General features: G+C 33.8%; 1 protein-coding gene across 1 annotated transcript in view; it reads right to left on the bottom strand.

Moving 5' to 3' along the window:
* Positions 1 to 4,869: 4,869 nt before the first annotated feature.
* LOC130444245 (uncharacterized) overlaps positions 4,870 to 20,309 on the bottom strand; it is a 131,771-nt gene continuing 116,331 nt past the window's right edge. The window contains exons 3-6 of the mRNA XM_056779312.1: positions 16,178 to 16,357; positions 15,977 to 16,118; positions 12,713 to 12,908; positions 4,870 to 12,601 (exon numbers count right to left, since the gene is read on the bottom strand). Coding sequence (XP_056635290.1) covers positions 12,433 to 12,601; positions 12,713 to 12,908; positions 15,977 to 16,118; positions 16,178 to 16,357 — 687 coding nt within the window. The 3' untranslated portion in view covers positions 4,870 to 12,432. The remainder of the gene's footprint in view (positions 12,602 to 12,712; positions 12,909 to 15,976; positions 16,119 to 16,177; positions 16,358 to 20,309) is intronic.

Raw genomic sequence — 20,309 nt, 5'->3', positions numbered from 1 at the left:
TGTCTCAAATCGGGGAAATAATATTGATTTTTTGGTTTCGTCTAATCAAATTTTCTAATAATCATATTAAAATGGTAATTTAAATCTTGATTGTCTCAAAATATATTCTATTTCTTATATTATATTAGTTGAATCATATCGTTTTAATACTAACAATTAAAAAACTTACAACGTGGCAACGATGTAAAACATCTGTTATATGCTTACCCCAATCGGTGTTGTGTTTTGAGTAGTTGACGCAAAGGTTCATAACCTTTATGATGAGTGAATATTTCCGTGATTTTTACAACAATATTTCATCAACTGTTTAGAAAATATTTCAACAATTTAAACGATAATACGATTACTTTTTTTATATGGATCTTTTTAGAATCATCAGTATGGGAATTCACAACATTATATTCCAAAATCCATTTTGTGTATTTGCAAACTTATCGTAAAAGCCGTTTATATTGAATAAATTATAAAAAAAACTTATGTATGAATGGCACATAGTGAACACTTGCAAATTTCAATGACGCGTACCAAAATGATGATGATGGCGTGAAACGACTGGAAATGTAGAAACTTGTGCTTAGTTATTATTGTTGATAGTAAACATTATTCTTTATTACTTATTTCAGGAAAAATCGAGGGAAAAAAGGTTTTACGAGTATATTAAAATTAATTTTCATTTCAAATCACCTTTAAATCCATTAAAATCAGTTACTTTACATTATAGGAAGTTTTTTCAAAACGTACATACAGTGTGAATTGGAAAAATAAGGTTAGATAGAAAGAAATTCGTTATTTTTAATTGGAAAGGAATATTTTCATATAGGGAATGTGTTATATTTTTGTGTTAACTTCACCTATTGTGTTTGTGTGTGAAAATAATGGATGCAAAAAAGAGGCTCGATACCCAAACAGCTTGGTTGAATTATTTCTCATTATCGTGTAATTTTGTTGATGAAAAATAGTGAAAAGTTTCTGTTATTTCAAATTTTCAGTTTGTGCTCTACATGTCGTCATGACAGATTATTACAATAGGTGGTTTTAAAGATGATACAAATACCCTTAGAAAACAAATGCGTAAGCTGATATTACTGGCAATACTTAGAGGGGATTTTATCTGTGAAATGTATCTTATGTGATTTTGAAAAGATAGAGCTGTTCCTCATTCTGCTTGTGTGCCATAAGATAGCCTGCCGAATCACCAGACTTATTGATTATTTAATATGAGGGTTTCTCAATAATAATAACAAAACCTGTAGGTATACATGAATTGAAAAGAAGATTAACCATGAAATAAACATATTTGATTATAACCTAAATTGTGGAAAGACTTCTTCAGTATTTAATTCGATAACGATTCTCCTTCTTTGTAGTTATATTATTTCCGAAATGGATTTAGTAATATGACATGTTATGACACGATAAGTTTTATTAAACATATGAAAAACAATCATTCTACCAAAGAAAAGTTTTTGTCACCCTATGTAAACGTACGGCTTCCAGTTTATATGATTTCAACACCCAAGATTTTCATACAGGAATTTTTTTATTATGCAACATTTTTGAAATAATCTAAAGATTATATGCGCGGCCAATGGTCCGTTGAACTCAGCCCATCGTGCTCTACTTGACGTTACCGCCGATGTCCTTAGAGAAGCCCATCAGGCGGTTTGGCTTGAACCCTTTGATGTCATTAGGCAAGCTGTGAGATTTGCCCAGGTGTTTAACCCGCTCTCCTATGAGTGCAGGGCAATCACAGATGACGTGGTCTGCGGTTTCGTCCTCCTCCAAGCACCAACGACACTCCGGATCGTCCGAGACGCCCATGGTGTGAAGATGATCTCTTAGATGGCAGTGTCCGGTTAGAAGTCCGGTCACTAGTCTGATTTCGCGCCTGTTTAGTTGGAGCAGTTGTTTGGTGTGTGGATGTGCCTTCGGATATCTCTATCCATATCTACCAAACCCGCCTTGTGAGTAGATCGTTCAGAGACGCGATGGAAACACCTTTAGCCACACCAAGGAAGGGTTCTGGGCCCCTCGGTGAGTCCGCCGATCCGAGTTTGGCGAGTGAGTCCGCCTCGTCGTTGCCCCCAATATACATGAGATATTTGGATTCTTCCGGCAAAAATTAGACATTGATGGATATAATATCGATAACGAGAAAAGTTTTTATCAATTGGTAGCTTGCCTCTTAGGAATTTAGTCGCTATGGAGCGTGAATTTTACAAAAATTCCGGTAATTCCGGGTAGTAAATTCTGCAATATTCGTCAATGATTGGAAAATGGATCGAGTCATTTGAAGAGAAGAAAGACCGGTATGTTCTTGACGAGCCTGATTTGTCTATTCGGAAGCTTGCTGTTGCTTCAAACGTTCTAGATCACCATTTCGCATTTTAAACAAAAATTTTTAGAGCTACACCCTTAACAAATTCAGTTAGAGCAAGAATTGAAGTCTCAGGATAATGGTCAGAGGCTTGATGATTGAGCGTCTTCTAGCGTTTACCAACATCTTGTTTCCGGATGAGGCTCATTTTCATCTTAATGGACACGTCAAAAAGTAGTAGTGCAACCAATCCCAAAACACAACCATGAAAACCCTTATATTCATCTAAAGTGATCGTATGGGCTACGAGGAGGTATACGCATATAATTTATTGAAGATGGAACCAGAAGCTCAGTTAAAATTGATCTCTAAGAAAGGTGTACATAGATTGGCCTCTACGCATGCCGGATTTAACACATACAGATTTTTTCCTGTGGAGTTATGTCAAATCTAAAGTTTACGCTGATACACTCATTTCGTTGGCGCAATTAAAAGAAAGTATCCGTCACGAATTGGCAGTTATTACAGAGAATACATGCCGAGTCGTCATAGACAATTTTAGCGCTCGATTAAATGAATGCTGGTGTAAACAACGAATTTTTTTTTAATAAAATCCTTACTTGAAATTGCTTTTTTTTTAATGGGAACTTTCTTTTGAGACACCTTGTATATAATGCATAGAATTTAATATGGGATATATAAGGAATTTTTTTACGGAAGTTCTCTGAGCTCCATTCGAATTTTAACCACAAGATGGCAGCTCTTTCGAGGATTTGTGAATGGTTATGAGTGGAATCAAGTGACAGCTACCTAGGACAGAATATAAAGGACGCATTGGTTAGGTTTGTACCTCTGAATGCCCGCCCCGTTTTATCCGTTGCTTCTTTTTGGTGTTTTATCCGTTGCTTCTTTATGTACCTTTTAGTTCCCTTCCTCCAAGTAAAAGATTGGAACTTCCATATTTCCGGATGTAGCCCTTCCGGAGGATGTTAAATGTTAAATTTCAACCGATCAGAAGTGGGTGGTAAACTGAAACCTTACTGGGGGTTTTGATAATGAAAATATCACTAGTGGAAAGGATTTTATAGATAAATGATTGTTTTATTGGAGGGAACGAAAGGAGAATCGAGATTATTGCTGGAAATTCGATATTGGTTAATATTATACATATTTGGATATTATAATATCATGTGACCTATTTCCCTAGATTTTTCTAGTGTATTGTATAAAATGTTACATTTTGAAGACGTTCAATTCAACACATTCATTTAAAATAATACTTATTGTTGATATAAAAAAAGCAGCCGCCATTTTTTATGTACAATTTGCGAAATTTATTATTTTTTTCTGATAGATTTCTTTCAATATTTCCAAATAAATCCCCAACCATACTTGTTACTAGTTTTAAATTAATTATTATTAAGAATAATTTTTCGAAAATTAATTTTAAATTACTGTGGCAATCAATTTAATAAAAAAATTGTTATAATTTTCTTTTTTACAGGTAAACTAAAATTAAAACTTTTTTTATTTAGAAAAAAATTCTAAATTATAAACTATATTGATGATATTTTGAAAATTATTAACAAAACAAAATTTTTATATCAACATGTTGGTGCTGAAACCTAAAACCTAGCTCAGTAAATACCCAAATATCAAAGAAATATAAATTAGGATTTGCCCTAAGACTTTTTGAAGATATTCAGTTACTTTTTAGTCAAAAAGTGTGAGAATTTCCCAAAGGAAAACCAAATTTTAGTGTAGTACGGCTTGCCTGTTTGTTAAATTACAATCTAGTGCTTTTTTACACCTAACTCAAACTCTATTTTCTTCTTTGGTCACACTTCCATCCTCAAAATCATTTTCAACGACACAAAACACCAAGATAGGCTCTAATAATTTTTTAAAAACCCATTTTCCACTAACTCTACCGAATCGTATTATTTCTTTTAGCATTATTTACAAAAATCAACTTTTTAATGAAAAACTTTTCGTTTCTTTATGTCAATTTTCCTCCTCCTCATACTTTTTACAAAAATTGTCGAAAACAACAAGAATAACTGCGCACTATTTGATAGCTGTATACTTATTGAGACAAAACACAAATTACTGGTAAAAGAAGAACCTAACCTCATTATTTTGGATTCACAGAAAGTGAAAATACACATATAGGGATATCCATTATTTATATAGTGATAAAATTTTTTATGCTACTATAAATTCTATCATTCTCATTGCTTTTGTAACAAATTCGATTCTCTATCGAGCAGTCTAGAAGGCGAAAAAACATTCTAAAATACCCGATAACTGCGGAATAATACAGACAAAGGTCAAGTTGCAATAGATAAAAGAAGAATTTTCCTAACCTCATTACAATGAATCAGAAATAAGTTAGGAAATATTTCCAAAAAGGAAAATAAGGAAATGACGAGTAATGAAAAAAAAAAAGAATGTATGTGTAGATTTTTTGTGACTGATTAAGCCAATAAAATCAGTGGAATACTTTTTTGTTACCGTGGAACGTAAGGAATAAATAAATTTTCTTAAAACAATTGATTATTTCGTGCTTTATTTTCTATAATTATTATATATAATTGATTTTGTACATTTCGCAGTGAGCAATTCGAATATTTATTCACTGTCAGTAAGTCTCTCGTTTTATTTATTTAAGATTATACTACAAAATTTCTAAAAAAAAAAATGGCGGCTCCTAGCACATCCTAAAGTCTTTAAAAACGAATTTTCTAAATCTGGAAGCTTCGCAATTAGTTTTAATTATTTTTGATGTCATGTTTCGCGCCGGCAGTACATTAATGGCAGTGAAGTTTTCAGATTCAATAGAATCAATAATAAATTGATCGCGTTTATTGATTTTTCACATTGGCTCAAGACTTGGATGGTCAAACTTGAATTTGATTATTCAATTAAATCAACCAATGAAAATGCATCTCGAATTTTTAGTATAAAAAACTACAAGTCTACTAGGATGTTGAAAAATATGCTGCAGGTTTTTTTAAACTATTTTTAATAATAGATTTTGTCCAAATTATTAAAAGGTTCATAATTGGATTTTTCGTTTTCAATTAAATACTGCTTTTATTGTTTTCAGTTATTATAGCTATCAATTGAATTTTTCCAACATATCCTAATTTTCAAAAATGAATTCAAAATACATTTCCAATTATAGAAAACCTTAAATTGTGTATATTTTCACTTCATTTAAGTTTTTCTCAATAGTTTTTATTTGATATGAGTTTGTTTTATTCCAAAATCTAAAATAAAATGAATCCAAGTTGTTTTTCAGGTATCAGTGATTATTTTGAATCGATTTAAGTAGTTTTCAGTTAATCCCAATTGATTTAAGCTGCTGAATTTCTTCTACTACAAAACAAATCGACTCCAAGATGGTTTTATTTGAAGATTTAAGCGAAATGCTTTGAATTTACTCCTATTTTACTTAATATCAGAATTTATTTGAAATTCAAGAAAGTTCCATTCGATTTCGCTGTTATTTCAAATTGATTTAAGCAATTTTCAAATAATATTAGTAAAATCAAGAGAAACTCATTGAATAAATTGCTTTTTTACTTGGTTTTTATGTATTAAAATAAATTTCATTTGTTTTCAGTTGTTCTCGGTAATTTTTAGTCGATGTAAGTTTTTTTTTTATTGTGAAGTGAATTCAAAATGGTTTTAGTTGATTCTACTTTTATATCAACAATGAATGCACTTAAAATTTGATTCGTTTTCACTTAATCTTAAGAATTTAAGTGAATATCATTTTCATTTCCCTAATTCCAAATATTTTCACTTAATAAGAGAAATCCTTTAGAGTTCCAAAGTGATTTAAGTTATTTTCAATTCATTCTAAAACTATTTCAAACATATTACAGTTGATTTAAGTTATTTAAAGTGAAACTTTCATAGAATTCAAAACTGATTTAAGTTGTTTTCAATTCATTTTGATGTTATGTAAACTAATTCTAGTTGATTTAAGTTCAATCAAGTGAAACCGATATACATTTCACTTAATTCCAAAAGGTTTTATTGATTCAAGTGAATTGTACTCGTCATTCATTCGATTTCAATCATTTTCACTTGATCTAACCAATGTTCTGATAATCCAAGCTGATTTAAGTTGTTTTCATTCCACTTTACTTTCATTTCAATCTGATTCTGTTTGATTTAAGTTCACATACAAGTGAAGCTTCACTTGATCCAAGCTATTTCACTTTAATATCATTTTATACTGATTTTGGTTGATTTAAGTTCTTTTGAGTTGATTCAAGTTCTTCTCACTCACTTATTTACAGTTGTTTCTATTGATTTAAGCGAATTCCACTTCCATTCATTCTATTTCGATCATTTTCACTTGATATAAGCAGTCCTTTGGAATTCAAAACTGATTTAAGTTGTTTTCAATTCATTTTGATGTTATGTAAACTAATTCTAGTTGATTTAAGTTCAATCAAGTGAAACCGATATACACTTCACTTAATTCCAAAGGGTTTTATTGATTCAAGTGAATTGTACTCGTCATTCATTCGATTTCAATCATTTTCACTTGATATAAGCTACGGTCAACTAATCCAAGCTGATTTAAGTTAACTTAATTTCAGTGGTTTTTATTGATTCAAGTAAATTTTATGATTCGAGTTGATTTTTTGGTTATAAAATATGGTGAATTTAAGTTTTTTTTCACTTGACTCAAATATAAACAGTCAAGTTGATTTAAGGGCTTCATTTTATTGTTTCTGATACAGTGGGGGTTTCGAATGCGGCTAATAATCGAAATGTTTTATTAAAATTAATCGAATTATGACAATATTTTTTATTGGTGGGTTTCGAGTATTTTGTTTTGGTGTAAATTCGAATTTTAATTTTGATAATTGAATTGTTTGACCCTCCGTTTCGTCTTGAGCTTTTCGCGAAACAAAAATCACAAGTCCTAACTAATTTTTTTTGTAAATTCTATTAACAATGAAAGAGTAAATGTCGCAATAAATAAAGAAAGGATGAAATAGGAATGTAACAAAAAAAATTAACTAATTAAAAATTGTTTTAAAAAAGCATAATATATATATGTATAATTATTTAAAAAAAAAAATTATCGATTTATGTATAAACATTGTGAACACACAAAATAATTATTACAACTAAAAAATTTTTTTTATAAATACATGTGTCAGCGGAAAAGGGGATTTAAATTTAAGTTTCTTTAAGCGCCCGAAAGATAACGCTAAAAATTGAGTAGAATTGACGTCGATAGATGGCACGTCTTTATTTTTTGTTAGGGGAGGTGGTAGGGCACTTAAAGTATCTTAAACGTCCGCGAATTAATCTAATCTAGATAGAAAGGGTTTTACCAACTATTCAACCAGGTTGTTATATATATATATATATAATGGCAGTGATATCAGGCTGGTTGTTAAATGGTCAAAACCACAAACAGTTTCTCTCCCAAATAGTTTTCCTTACGCTACTGTACATATACATAACCTAACTTTACATAGTGAAAGACTTTCACAAATATACACATCCATGTACCGTATTTTACAAAAAAATTTCAGGATTTAGGAAAATCCTATCGAACCTTTGCATACAGAGATCCTTTTTTTTTTTATACACATTATTACAATTTGGTACCGTGTACAAATTGACAAAAATTAATTACATGGCAGCCGTTGTAGCTTTTTGAAAATATTAGCCTCTTTTTAGAACACAATTAGGGGTAAAACTAAAAATATACGCCTTAATACTAGAAATTCCCGTCGACGTTCACCGACACGGGGTGAACGAGAAACTTCACATATTTCTACCATATGTCCCCCGTAGAGGATAACGTGAGGTTACTAAAAAGTGTCAATTCCTTCGCTACATTAATTTTTAGGGTGAGAATTTTTTTAGCAGTACACTACTATGAAAAATTGTGATAAATATCTCAAAAAGAATAACATTTGATACGTCCATGAACCCAATTTTACAGCATGTTTTGTGTTGTTCATGAATATTGTTTTGCAGTGTTTTTACTACCTAATGCGGTTTTAAATTCATGAATTTAACCCACATAACAGTGCTTCTATTGTGGTTTTTAAATGAGAAATTTAACCCCTTTAATAGTGCTTTTACTGCGGTTTTGAAATGGTGAGGTTTACTCACATAACTGTGACTTTGAAATGATGAAGTTTACTCCCATAACAGTGCTTTTACTGAACGTGTCGCAAATGTTGTAAGCTGGGTTGGAATCGGTTCTGATAGTCGTTAGACACATTTTTGTTTTCAATATTTATTCATGAAAATAGTAGAAACTTTTGGAATCTGTGTCAAGCTTGGTAAAATGGACAAAATGTCTCATGACAGCGATAGATCGTGTGTTTTGAGTGGCACAAGAAAGTAGGGAAAGTGTAGAAGACGGACGACCCTTCTGGACACCCTTCGGTTAGCAAGTACAACGCAAATGTGTCGCTAGTAAAAAATTTATTTATAATAGTGATCGTAAACTAAGTTGTAGTTTGAGCATTCCTCAAACTCAAGTTTTTCAAATCGTAACAGAAAACTTAACCATGAGAAAAGTTATTGCCGCCAGTGTTGTCGGAAGAGCAAAAGGTCAACCGGAAAGTGATCTTCCAGGATCTTCTCTGCCCTCACTTGGATTTTTATGGTCCTGGAGGCGTACGGAAATGTATAGTTGCGGAAGGGTGCTAAGTTAATAAGATAATATTTGATCGTTCATTAACAATTATACAGAGTGTAATATTCGATAAGAATTCTTAAATAGATTTTCCAAAACCGGTCCTGGAATTTCTAAGTTTTGCTAATATCAGTCGAATGTTCGATAGTAGTGTACTAATTTTAAAAATTAAATCCACAAATCACCCTGTAAATTAATAAAAAAAAAGCGACACTTTTCAATAGCCTCTAAGGTATAGTTCCTCTTGATTCACCCGGTATATTCTTCATTTGTAATGCCCACGGGAATAAGAAGTCATTATCATAATATTTTGTACTTTTATCTCGCACATTGGCGCCCGACGCGACGCGGGCTTCTATAACATTAATTACATCAAACACGAACGAAAAAAAAAAAATTAAAAAATTAATAACTATTTAAAAAAAATTATTTTCGTTCTAAATACTAGTCGTATTGCTAATATTTGTGCGTTGACTACTAAATTCCGTAAATAGACAATTAATTAAAAAAAAATATCACATTTAAAATGTTCAGTTTGTACACGGTATGGGGGGCAGTACAATCTTTGACCATTTAAACCTAAGTAATTTTGCTTGTTGGTGACTCGCGTTTTTTGTTTTAGAGCAATAATATTGGGCGGTGGTATAGAACCATTATGGCAAAAATAATAATCGAAATGACTTTCATGCCGTTTTGCTTCCATCAGCTAAATATTTTCCTTAAAATAATCTGATTATTCCAATTCCATTGTCCCACTAAAGCCTCCATTCACAATTTTTCCGAAAAATTTAACTTTTTCAAACATTTAAATAATTCAAATTTTTCATAATTGATTAAAAACAATAAAAGGATGTTTCCACCATTTTTTTCTATTTCGTAAATACCTGTACATGTCAGTAGAACTAAATCTTAGGTAAAAAGAATCAAGTTGCCCTCCAATTGGTTTCAAAACACTTTGGAGTGAAGGAAAATTAAATATACTTGCTAAAGTAGAAGCAGACAAACCCTTTGTAGGAACCGAACGTTCTTGTTGAATTAGTTATAAAATAAAAGAAGAAATACTAAAAAAGAAGATAAATTGGAGGTTAAACAGTCACTGGAACACTAAAACCTGTTGAAGAACAATCTACGAATAATGAAGAAGGTTTGTTGGGGGTTTAGCTGCCTAAATGAAAGTTATGGGGAATATCAGCAGATTTTGTTACATAAAGGGGATACAATGGGAGACTAGTAAACCTTTTATAGGACCTTAATTAATTCTTTTTGATATTAGTTAAGGAACAATAGAAAAACAGTTACTAGAAGTATCTACAGTAGTGAAGACAAACAAATATCCTCTTTGGAAACTCTTATCCGTTGAAAAACAATCTATGAATACTAATTTGGAGTCTTGTTGGACATCTGAAGAAATTAAGTTTTAGGAAACAATAAAGGACGAATAAATTATTTATAGGAACTGAACCTTTCTGGTGGAATTAACTATGGAATGATAGAGAAAATACTAGAGGATATTTAGGAAAAATTATTTTCAGGAATCTACGAACACTAATTAAAGTCTTTTCGTAGCATTGTTGTAGCAGTTTTTCAAAAACTTGGAATTCATTATCGGCAACTATTTCTTGCAATAAAAGGATGTTTACACCAACTAAATGCTAGATAACAAGAATGAAGTTAACCTCCAATGGGTTTTGGAACACATTGAAGTGAAGGGAGATGAAATAGCTGTAATACTGACAAAGGACCTGAATCCTTTTGTGGGATTAGCTAGAGAACAATGAAGGAAATACTAGAAAAGAAGATATTTAATGAAAAAATAGTTACTAGAACGATCTACAGGGGTGAAGACAAGTAAAGAAACTATTACCAGTGAAAAACAAACTGTGAGTACCAACAGAAGTTTTTTTGGAGTATTGGTGAATTATTGGACACCTGAAGAAGTTAGATTTCGAAGGTAGTACAACGTGTTAAATAAAGAAGTCACAACAAGGGATGAATAAATATTACATAAGGTGTGAACAATGGAGAAAATACCGAAAAAGGGAGGAAATTGGGAAAAACAATCTATAAGAGTGAAGACATGCAAATATGCTCTTGAGAAACTATTACCAAGGAGGAACAAAACTACCAAAAGTAACAGGAGTCTTGTTGGGGCATTGTGGATACAATAAGGGATGAATAAACATTACATGGGATCTGAACAATAGAGAAAATACTGGAAAAATTGAGAAAAAACGATCTGCAAGGGTAGAGACAAGAAAAGCTACTCTAAAGAAACTATGACCAGGGAGGAAGAATCTACCAATAATAAAAGGAGTCTTATTGGGGCATTTCTACCTCAATGGACAGCCAAAGAAGTTACATTTAGCAAGGAGTATAACGTGCAGAATTTGTTATATAAAGGAGAGACAATGAGGGAGGAATAAACCCTTCATAGAACCTTTTTGTGGAGTTAGCTATAGAACAGTTGAGAAAATATTAAAAAAGACAATATATCGGGGGAAACAGTTACTGGAACGAAAATAAACAAAATCTACCGATAGTAACAAGAGTCTTGTTGACTCAATGGACAACAGAAGAAGTAAGATTCAGTAGGGACTGCAACGTGAAGGGGGAAGAATAAAAGAAGGAAAATAGGGAAAAAACAATCTACGGGGGATGAAACTAGCAACAATACTCCTAGGAAACTATAACCTGTTGAAGAACCATCTCCCAACTCTAACAATAGTTATGTTTGGGGCATCGATGACTCAATGGACATCTGAAGAAGTTAGTAAACCCTTCATAGGATATTTAATGGAATTTGATTATACTAGAAAAGAATATAGGGAAAAACAATTACTGGAACAATCTATAGGGGTGTAAACAAGCAAATATATTCCTGGGAAACTGTAACCCGTTGAAGATCAATCTACGAAAACTAAGAGTGGTTTTATTGGGGTGTTGCTACCTCAATTAAAATTAGCGGGGAGTACAACTTTTAAGTTCTGTAAAGTAAAGGAGGCATAATAGATCCTTTAGTTCGAAGTGTATATGATATCCTGAATTGTGTCTCTTTTGCATTACTTTGGTAGGACGATGATCTAAGACTGGTAGAAAATAACCGATACTAGGTACATCGAATAGTTGGTGTACCATGAATTTAATTAAATGATCTAGGATTGAGTTAGTTTTTTCAATTGCTTTGGTAAATAATTATCCCATAGAGTTTTTCTCCATTTGATATTTTGAAAACGGCATAAAATCATTTAAAAATTCATCATATCACATGTTTGCTCTACAAAAATACTTTTTTTTTTTTTTAGTCAGTTCTATAATGACGAAATTCAATATTATCACACTAACGTTGTATTTTTTGTTATTTTTTTTTTGCTTAAATACAAAGGCTCAAAAATATTTTAATATTACTTTAAATAACAACATTATATCACGTTCGCTTGGAAATCTGTTTACGTCTATGCTTTTGTCTAGGTTGCGTCTGGTTTTCCGGAAAGAGTGAAGGACTTAAAGCGCTCTTCGAAGACGGTTTCAAATGGGGTATCGATACCACTTTCGTCGGTTTGTACTCTTTTTCAGACACCCATTCATCGGCGACACTAAAAATAAAACCAAACTAAAAATATAATAACAAAAAAAAAGACTACGTATCATTTATTTATCCTATGTTGGATTCTAAAAACAATTATTTCATTATAAATGATACTCACATATCGGCGGGATGCCATTTTAGAAGAAACTTGACGCTACCGTCGGTTTCTATCCGTTTCGCTAGCACCTGGCTCTGCAAATGAACCGTATCACCTGGTTCGTTTATCTTTCCCAACGTCCTTTTCTGGGTGAGGAGTAGGAGTTTGTATTGAAGGCCTTCCATGATACCGGCGTCGATAAAATCAAACATCCGAGCTGAATCCAAAACACGAATAAATAATTTCAATTTTAATAACGAGACAAAAGATTTATTAGATCCTGACAATTGAAAAGGATTCATCATAAAAGGATGGAGATATTTGGAATATTATAGTGAATTTATGTAAAAAGCAAGCAGACGTACTCGGTGTTCATGAGCCACATCTACCTGTCGAATTGTCCAAGTTTCTGGTAAAGTCCGGATCACCTATAAGTCGAATTGCTCTTTCCTATATTGAGCAGAGCGTCCCAAGGGTATTTTTGGGAATTGTGCAATCCAAATGAACGAGAAGTACTTCAAGGATAGACGGATCAGGATCTTGTAGAAGATCAGAAGCTACCACAACTTATCTAACATTTTAGACTAAAGAGAATGAATGAAGATAGAGCAGATAAGAAGATCTAATAGACGATTCATGATACTGTAGAAGATTGGAAGCTGAAATTGGAAAAACAAGGTTAGGAATCAGGCGATAAAGTAGGTCAAAGTCAACCATGGGTTATAAAGCCGATATAGAGGGTATACACTGCATTGTAAAGTCTATTGTATCGTTTTCAACATCTGTAGCTTTAGAGTCCTAATGAACTCGAGTATCTGGAAAATTATCGAAAGGGAAAAAACGGAAACATCCATTTTTTTTTTGGGAAAAAAATCGATCTCGATTCCTTACAAGCAGCCAAGGGAATATAGGATCGTGGAAGATACATTTGAGATTAATTCTTTTAGATATTTTACCACTTTTTCGGTCAAAGTAGTACTCCATGTAACTGTATGCTCTAAAAACGTAATCGTCTGGTTTCCATGGTCGAGCCTTGGCAATAATCAAATTGAAAAGTTTCAACTTTGAAACTACCTACAGAAGAAAGTACCACGGGACCTAGTAACCTTGTAACTCAAGCTTGGCCCAGTTTTAGTAGAAGTCTAAAGTGTCGACGATAGGCTCGAACTGGGCCATGCTTAATTCTCAGCACTCGGCGATGCTTGGTTCTCAGGAATCAGCAATGCTAGATTGTAGATATTGGACCACGTATCAATCTTATTAACGAAAAATGATCCCGTTAACACGAACTTTAGAAAATTGCGTCAGTTTAAGGAGAGTCGAATGAAATACATCTCACAAGAACCAGCAGTGTTAAAACTCGGTTTGACCTGACACAAAATGAAAACAAGAATCACGTACGTAATTGAACCATCTAAACTTGGGTCCCCATTTAACATCCAAGACTAACTTATACAGTCTCGATGCAAGCTAGAATGATCTGCGCTGCTTCAACTAGACTTGGCCTGAGCTTAATTCTCCAATGAATTGTCAAAGCTGGGTTAGCCAGTCTTTGCCCAAGCTCGGGTGATCATTGACTTCGACAAAGCTGGTTCAAACTGTCGTGGTTCGAGCTTGGGTATTAATTAGCACGACCGGAGCTAGGTTAAGCAGCTTGGCCAACGCATGAGCTGATTTAGATACGTCGAAGCTTGGTTTCTCGAAGAGGACAAAGAAAAAGGCTTGAGTTCCTATTTAACGCCCAAGATTGAGTTATACAGTCTCGATGCAAGCTAGGGTGATCTGCGCTGCTTCAACTAGACTTGGCCTAAGCTTAATTCTCCAATGAATTGTCAAAGCTGGGTTAGCCAGTCTTTGCCCAAGCTCGGGTGATCATTGACTTCGACAAAGCTGGTTCAAACTGCCGTGGCTCGAGCTTGGATATTTATTGGCATGGCCGGAGCTGAGTTAAGAACTCTGGCCCACACATGAGCTGATTTAGATACGTCGAAGCTTGGTTTCTCGAAGAGGACAAAGAAAAAGGCTTGAGTTCCTATTTAACGCCCAAGATTGAGTTATACAGTCTCGATGCAAGCTAGGGTGATCTGCGCTGCTTCAACTAGACTTGGCCTAAGCTTAATTCTCCAATGAATTGTCAAAGCTGGGTTAGCCAGTCTTTGCCCAAGCTCGGGTGATCATTGACTTCGACAAAGCTGGTTCAAACTGCCGTGGCTCGAGCTTGGATATTTATTGGCATGGCCGGAGCTGAGTTGAGAACTCTGGCCCACACATGAGCTGATTTAGATACGTCGAAGCTTGGTTTCTCGAAGAGGACAAAGAAAAAGGCTTGAGTTCCTATTTAACGCCCAAGATTGAGTTATACAGTCTCGATGCAAGCTAGGGTGATCTGCGCTGCTTCAACTAGACTTGGCCTAAGCTTAATTCTCCAATGAATTGTCAAAGCTGGGTTAGCCAGTCTTTGCCCAAGCTCGGGTGATCATTGACTTCGACAAAGCTGGTTCAAACTGCCGTGGCTCGAGCTTGGATATTTATTGGCATGGCCGGAGCTGAGTTGAGAACTCTGGCCCACACATGAGCTGATTTAGATACGTCGAAGCTTGGTTTCTCGAAGAGGACAAAGAAAAAGGCTTGAGTTCCTATTTAACGCCCAAGATTGAGTTATACAGTCTCGATGCAAGCTAGGGTGATCTGCGCTGCTTCAACTAGACTTGGCCTAAGCTTAATTCTCCAATGAATTGTCAAAGCTGGGTTAGCCAGTCTTTGCCCAAGCTCGGGTGATCATTGACTTCGACAAAGCTGGTTCAAACTGCCGTGGCTCGAGCTTGGATATTTATTGGCATGGCCGGAGCTGAGTTGAGAACTCTGGCCCACACATGAGCTGATTTAGATACGTCGAAGCTTGGTTTCTCGAAGAGGACAAAGAAAAAGGCTTGAGTTCCTATTTAACGCCCAAGATTGAGTTATACAGTCTCGATGCAAGCTAGGGTGATCTGCGCTGCTTCAACTAGACTTGGCCTAAGCTTAATTGTCCAATGAATGGTTAAGACTGTGTTAGAAGGTCTATATCTAAATTTGGGCGATCAAGGGCTTCGCCAAGACTGGTTCAACCTGTCTTGAAATCATTGGCATGGCCGGATCTGGGCTAAGCTCTAGGGGTTTCCTGCCTGGGTAGAAGCAACTAGATAGTACGACAAATCCAATAACGTACATATTACGAGAGGACGAAGAAAAGTCAAAAGAAACAAATTTAAGAATATATGTGATTGTTATAAATAGCAGACATACCTGACCATGGTTGTCTTCTAAACCTGATCCGTTTCCCGTTCCGTTTGAGTAACTTACAGGAATTGTCTGGCGATTTCTTAACACTATTATTTGGACTACCATCCGAATTAAAGTGACTATTCACGTGTCTCTCCAACATCAACTGTGAATCGAAATAAATGTTTAATAAAAATAAATTTTTCACTATAGTGGAAACGTAACCTGTGAGTTAAATCTTTGACCGCATCCATCGACTATGCACCTAAACGGTTTCGTACCCGCGTGCGCCAACACGTGCCGCTCCAACCAGGATCTTGAGCAAGAAGTCCTACCGTGTACTTTACAGCCTAACCATAAGCATACGTAGTGTTCTTGAGTCGCTTGAGATATCACATGTTTTACCTATTAAAGAAAACTCATAATATTAATATAATATATAGGGGCTGTTATGAAAATATAAACTACTTAGTTTTCCAGCTAAAGAATATTGAATAGTTTGCAAAACTATTAGAAATATACAATCATTTATCATCTGGTATCTACCCAACACAATGGAGAATGTATATTACATACACACACGGGCACTAAGGAATACGAAATTTTATTAAAAAATAACGTTAATTACTAAATTATTAAAAAATAACATAAATTTGGAATTGTATAAATCATAACGTTTAATTTAGAAGGTTAATTTCAGAAAATTGTCTTTGGTCTAGTCTATCTCTAGGATCTATCTTGCATAAATTACGTCATACGAATTTCATAATTTTTTTTTATCCCCCCTCCCTTCATCCTTATACATCCTGGTCACATTTGTGAGTTACAACAAACTGGAAAATTAGTAAAATTGTTCAAAAAATTTACTTGAAGTCAAAGTTCAAAAAAATCTCGATTTTCAACAAAACGGTAAGTTGTATCAAAAAAATACTTTAGACAAAAATTGTAGATCATAAAATTATCTACAAAAAACGTATCAACACTTTTTTTCCTACGCGCTACCGTTTTTGAGATATGATGATTAAAAAAGTTGTAATAACGGAAAATTAGCTACAATTGGAAAAAATAAAAGCAATGTCAAGTAGTAAAGATTCGCAACTTCCAAATTCTTCCGGTTCTTCTTCTTCATTCTGAGTTCAAGTAAATTGCATGTTTCGCATGTCATCTCATTGGAATCAACCGAAACAGTCCGACTTTTTGCAACCACATTTAGCGCTGCATCTTGTTTGTATTGTACTCAGTATTTTTTCCGTTTCCAGTTTGAACTGGTTGTAATGTATTGTTGATCAACTTCCAATTCAACTCTGTAGGGTCCAGCTGATTAAACATTAAAACTCCGGAGATGTATGTATGTACGTGGCGTACTCATGTTTATTATGACGATTACAACTTTTGAATCGTCATATCTCAGAAACAGTGAGTCGTCAGAAAAAAGTATCTATACGTTTTTTGTAGATAATTTTATGATCTACAATTTTCGTCTAAGGTATTTTTACGATAAAACTCACAGTTTTGCTAAAAATCGCGGAAGACTCATTTTTTTTATCTTTAACCTCGAGAAAAATTTTTTCCTTAGAAGGAAATGGTGTGGAATTTAAAAATTTCATTTATAATTATATTTTGAATGATTTTCGGCTTGTTGTAACTTCATGTATCTTCACTCTTATTTTTTGGGGGGCGTAGCGCATAGCGCATAGCTCTACTGGTATTGGGAAACATTTTGAGGCTGTTTTGATTATTTTCATCGAACTTAATAAGTGTTACACTAAGTCTCTACAATCATTTTTCTTGTAATTGACGTTTGATCACAGCTACCGCTACGGTTTCGTCCTCTAAATGCGAATTTTGGTAAAAATACCATACGGAGTTAGAAGCCGCGTGATGCTGAATGTGCTCAGTAGGGTGGATGTGTATAGACGCCGAAAAAATTACGAAATAAAAACAATTTAAGATGCGGGGCGTTCTGATGATGAAGAAATACCATTTTTGACTAGAAAGAACGTCGGAACGGTTCAGCGTCGTAAATACATTTCAATATTTCGTAAGCTTCTTTTTTTCAACTTGAAAGCAACTTAACATCTCACAAAAGCGATTGCTAAGGCATCTCTTGTAGTTTGTCCTCTTTTTCATTTCATTAATTTATGTACCTAATGTTCAATTTCTTCTTTTTTACTCTCATTTTTGTCTTACATTTCGTTTACTTTATTCTTTGGTGCTGTTTGCTTTATAAATTTGTATTTCACGTCTAGATTCCTTATTTCTTTCTTTATTTGTCCTTTTGTGTGCGGTGTGTAGTTAGATAGACAACCAAAATGGCAAATAACTCTATTTCTTAAGCTATAATTGGGTCTATGAATATTTGCAATTAACTCACTCATAGATTTGCAAATTTTCAAAGTATTCATTTTAATATTATTCACATGCATCTCTTTTGATGATTTGCATAATTACATACACACCCCTGTATAAATTTCATTTTATATAATACATACAAAAACATCTACGATCCAGAAAACTGCAAATTTGGTAACGCAAATGACGTTTTCAGCAGCCCAAGTCGGGCGCTGCACTGGATGGAATTGAAAAAATTCAAAAAACAAATTGAAATGATTTCTTCAAACTCTAGGTCGAAATTCATACAAATTCTGTACTTTTAAATAATTACACTCCATCAAATTGACCACTATTCTGACGTCAAACCCAGCAAAATCTAAAAATTATTCAAATATGTCAAAACGAAGTGGCTACGCTTACGAATGTCGTTAAATTTTTTTGTTATTGAGATTTCAAGTAATTTCACTCCACTAACGATTCTGATAAATGAAAGGATTTCTAATATTCTTTGAAAATTATTTTGTATTTGCTTTTTTTGCGAATTAGTACACTTTCTTTTTATTTATGCTAAAGTAACTAAAATAAAATCGAATCAGTTGACAGTATATTCCAGCCAGACGAATTTTTGAAATGTCAATCGAGCGAATTGTCAAAATCATCTGATAATAATTTTGAAAATGGTCGCCGTGGGGTAAACAAACACTTTTGTCGTGATGTGTGAAGTTATTTGTTGAATTTGATAATTATTCCCTGTTTTTTCTACTTAAAAAAGTACGAAATTTCCTCCCGGAAAAGTGGTTTAGTTGTTTTTAGTATTTTTGAAAAGTAAGTATATTAAAAACTGGTGGAAAATGAGCAGGATTCTGGCTACAGCTCTTTTCATCTAATGGAAAGGAATTAGCACTTTCTAAATTTTTAAGTTTGTCCTTGTATTTGAAAAGTACTCATTCATGTTTGAAAAACTTGAACGCAACAATTGAAATTTCCAAAACACGCCTAAGATTCTAAATTTTATGAATTGGTTGAGAGCTTACTTACAGACTAACTAAAAAACTATTAATTTCAATTAAATAGATCTATGAAATCCTCTCAACACCATATAACAAAAAAACAATGCAAACCAACCGAACTACCGGAAAAAATCAAGAAAAGCTATCACGAGTACATACGAGAAAGTGTATTGGTTACCCCACCGCCGTCATTTTGACGTAGATCAGCTATTTTTTAGATTGCCTAATAGAAAATTTTCGTGACGATATTTTAATGTTGGGATAGTTATAAGATTTAGCTAAGGTAGCTTCACGAAAACTCTCCAAGACCAAAAAGCTATGTACTCCGCAACAACTTCTAAACGTCTACAAGGCCCAGATTCGTCCAACTTTGGAATATTGTTCGCACATTTGGAGCTCGACTCCCAAGCATACCCTGAGGATGCTCGACTTAATACAGAACAGAGCAAATCGACTTAAAGGCGATCCACAGTTGACTAGAAACTTGTACAGTTTAGAGCATAGAAGAAAGATCACTGACCAGCAAATTCTGTCCAACATAATAGCACCTAGAGCAGTATTTGCAATTTCAATCGTTCCAGAACCAAATCCTCAAGAACACCTCCTCCAGTGTTAAGTAGAATGCACATAATAGGGCGTCCAAATTCTAACTTGAATAATAACGACCACGTGCTTCAAGTGGAACGATCTAAAGGGTCTTTCAATTATTGTGGGCATTGAGTGGAACGTATCCAAGAAGGCGTCCAAATCCTAACTTGAATAATGACGATCACGGGCTTTGAGTGGAACGATCTAAAGGGTCTTTCAATAATTGTGGGCATTGAGTGGAACGTATCCAAGAAGGCGTCCAAATCCTAACTTGTATAACAACGACCACGTGTTTCAAGTGGAACGATCTAAAGGGTCTTTCAATTATTGTGGGCATTGAGTGGAACGTATCCAAGAAGGCGTCCAAATCCTAACTTGAATAATGACGATCACGGGCTTTGAGTGGAACGATCTAAAGGGTCTTT

Source organism: Diorhabda sublineata, chromosome 1 (assembly GCF_026230105.1).
Source record: "Diorhabda sublineata isolate icDioSubl1.1 chromosome 1, icDioSubl1.1, whole genome shotgun sequence".
Lineage (NCBI taxonomy): Eukaryota > Metazoa > Arthropoda > Insecta > Coleoptera > Chrysomelidae > Diorhabda > Diorhabda sublineata.
The sequence above is the reverse complement of the archived record's forward strand: the minus strand, read 5'-3'. Positions and strand labels throughout refer to the sequence as shown.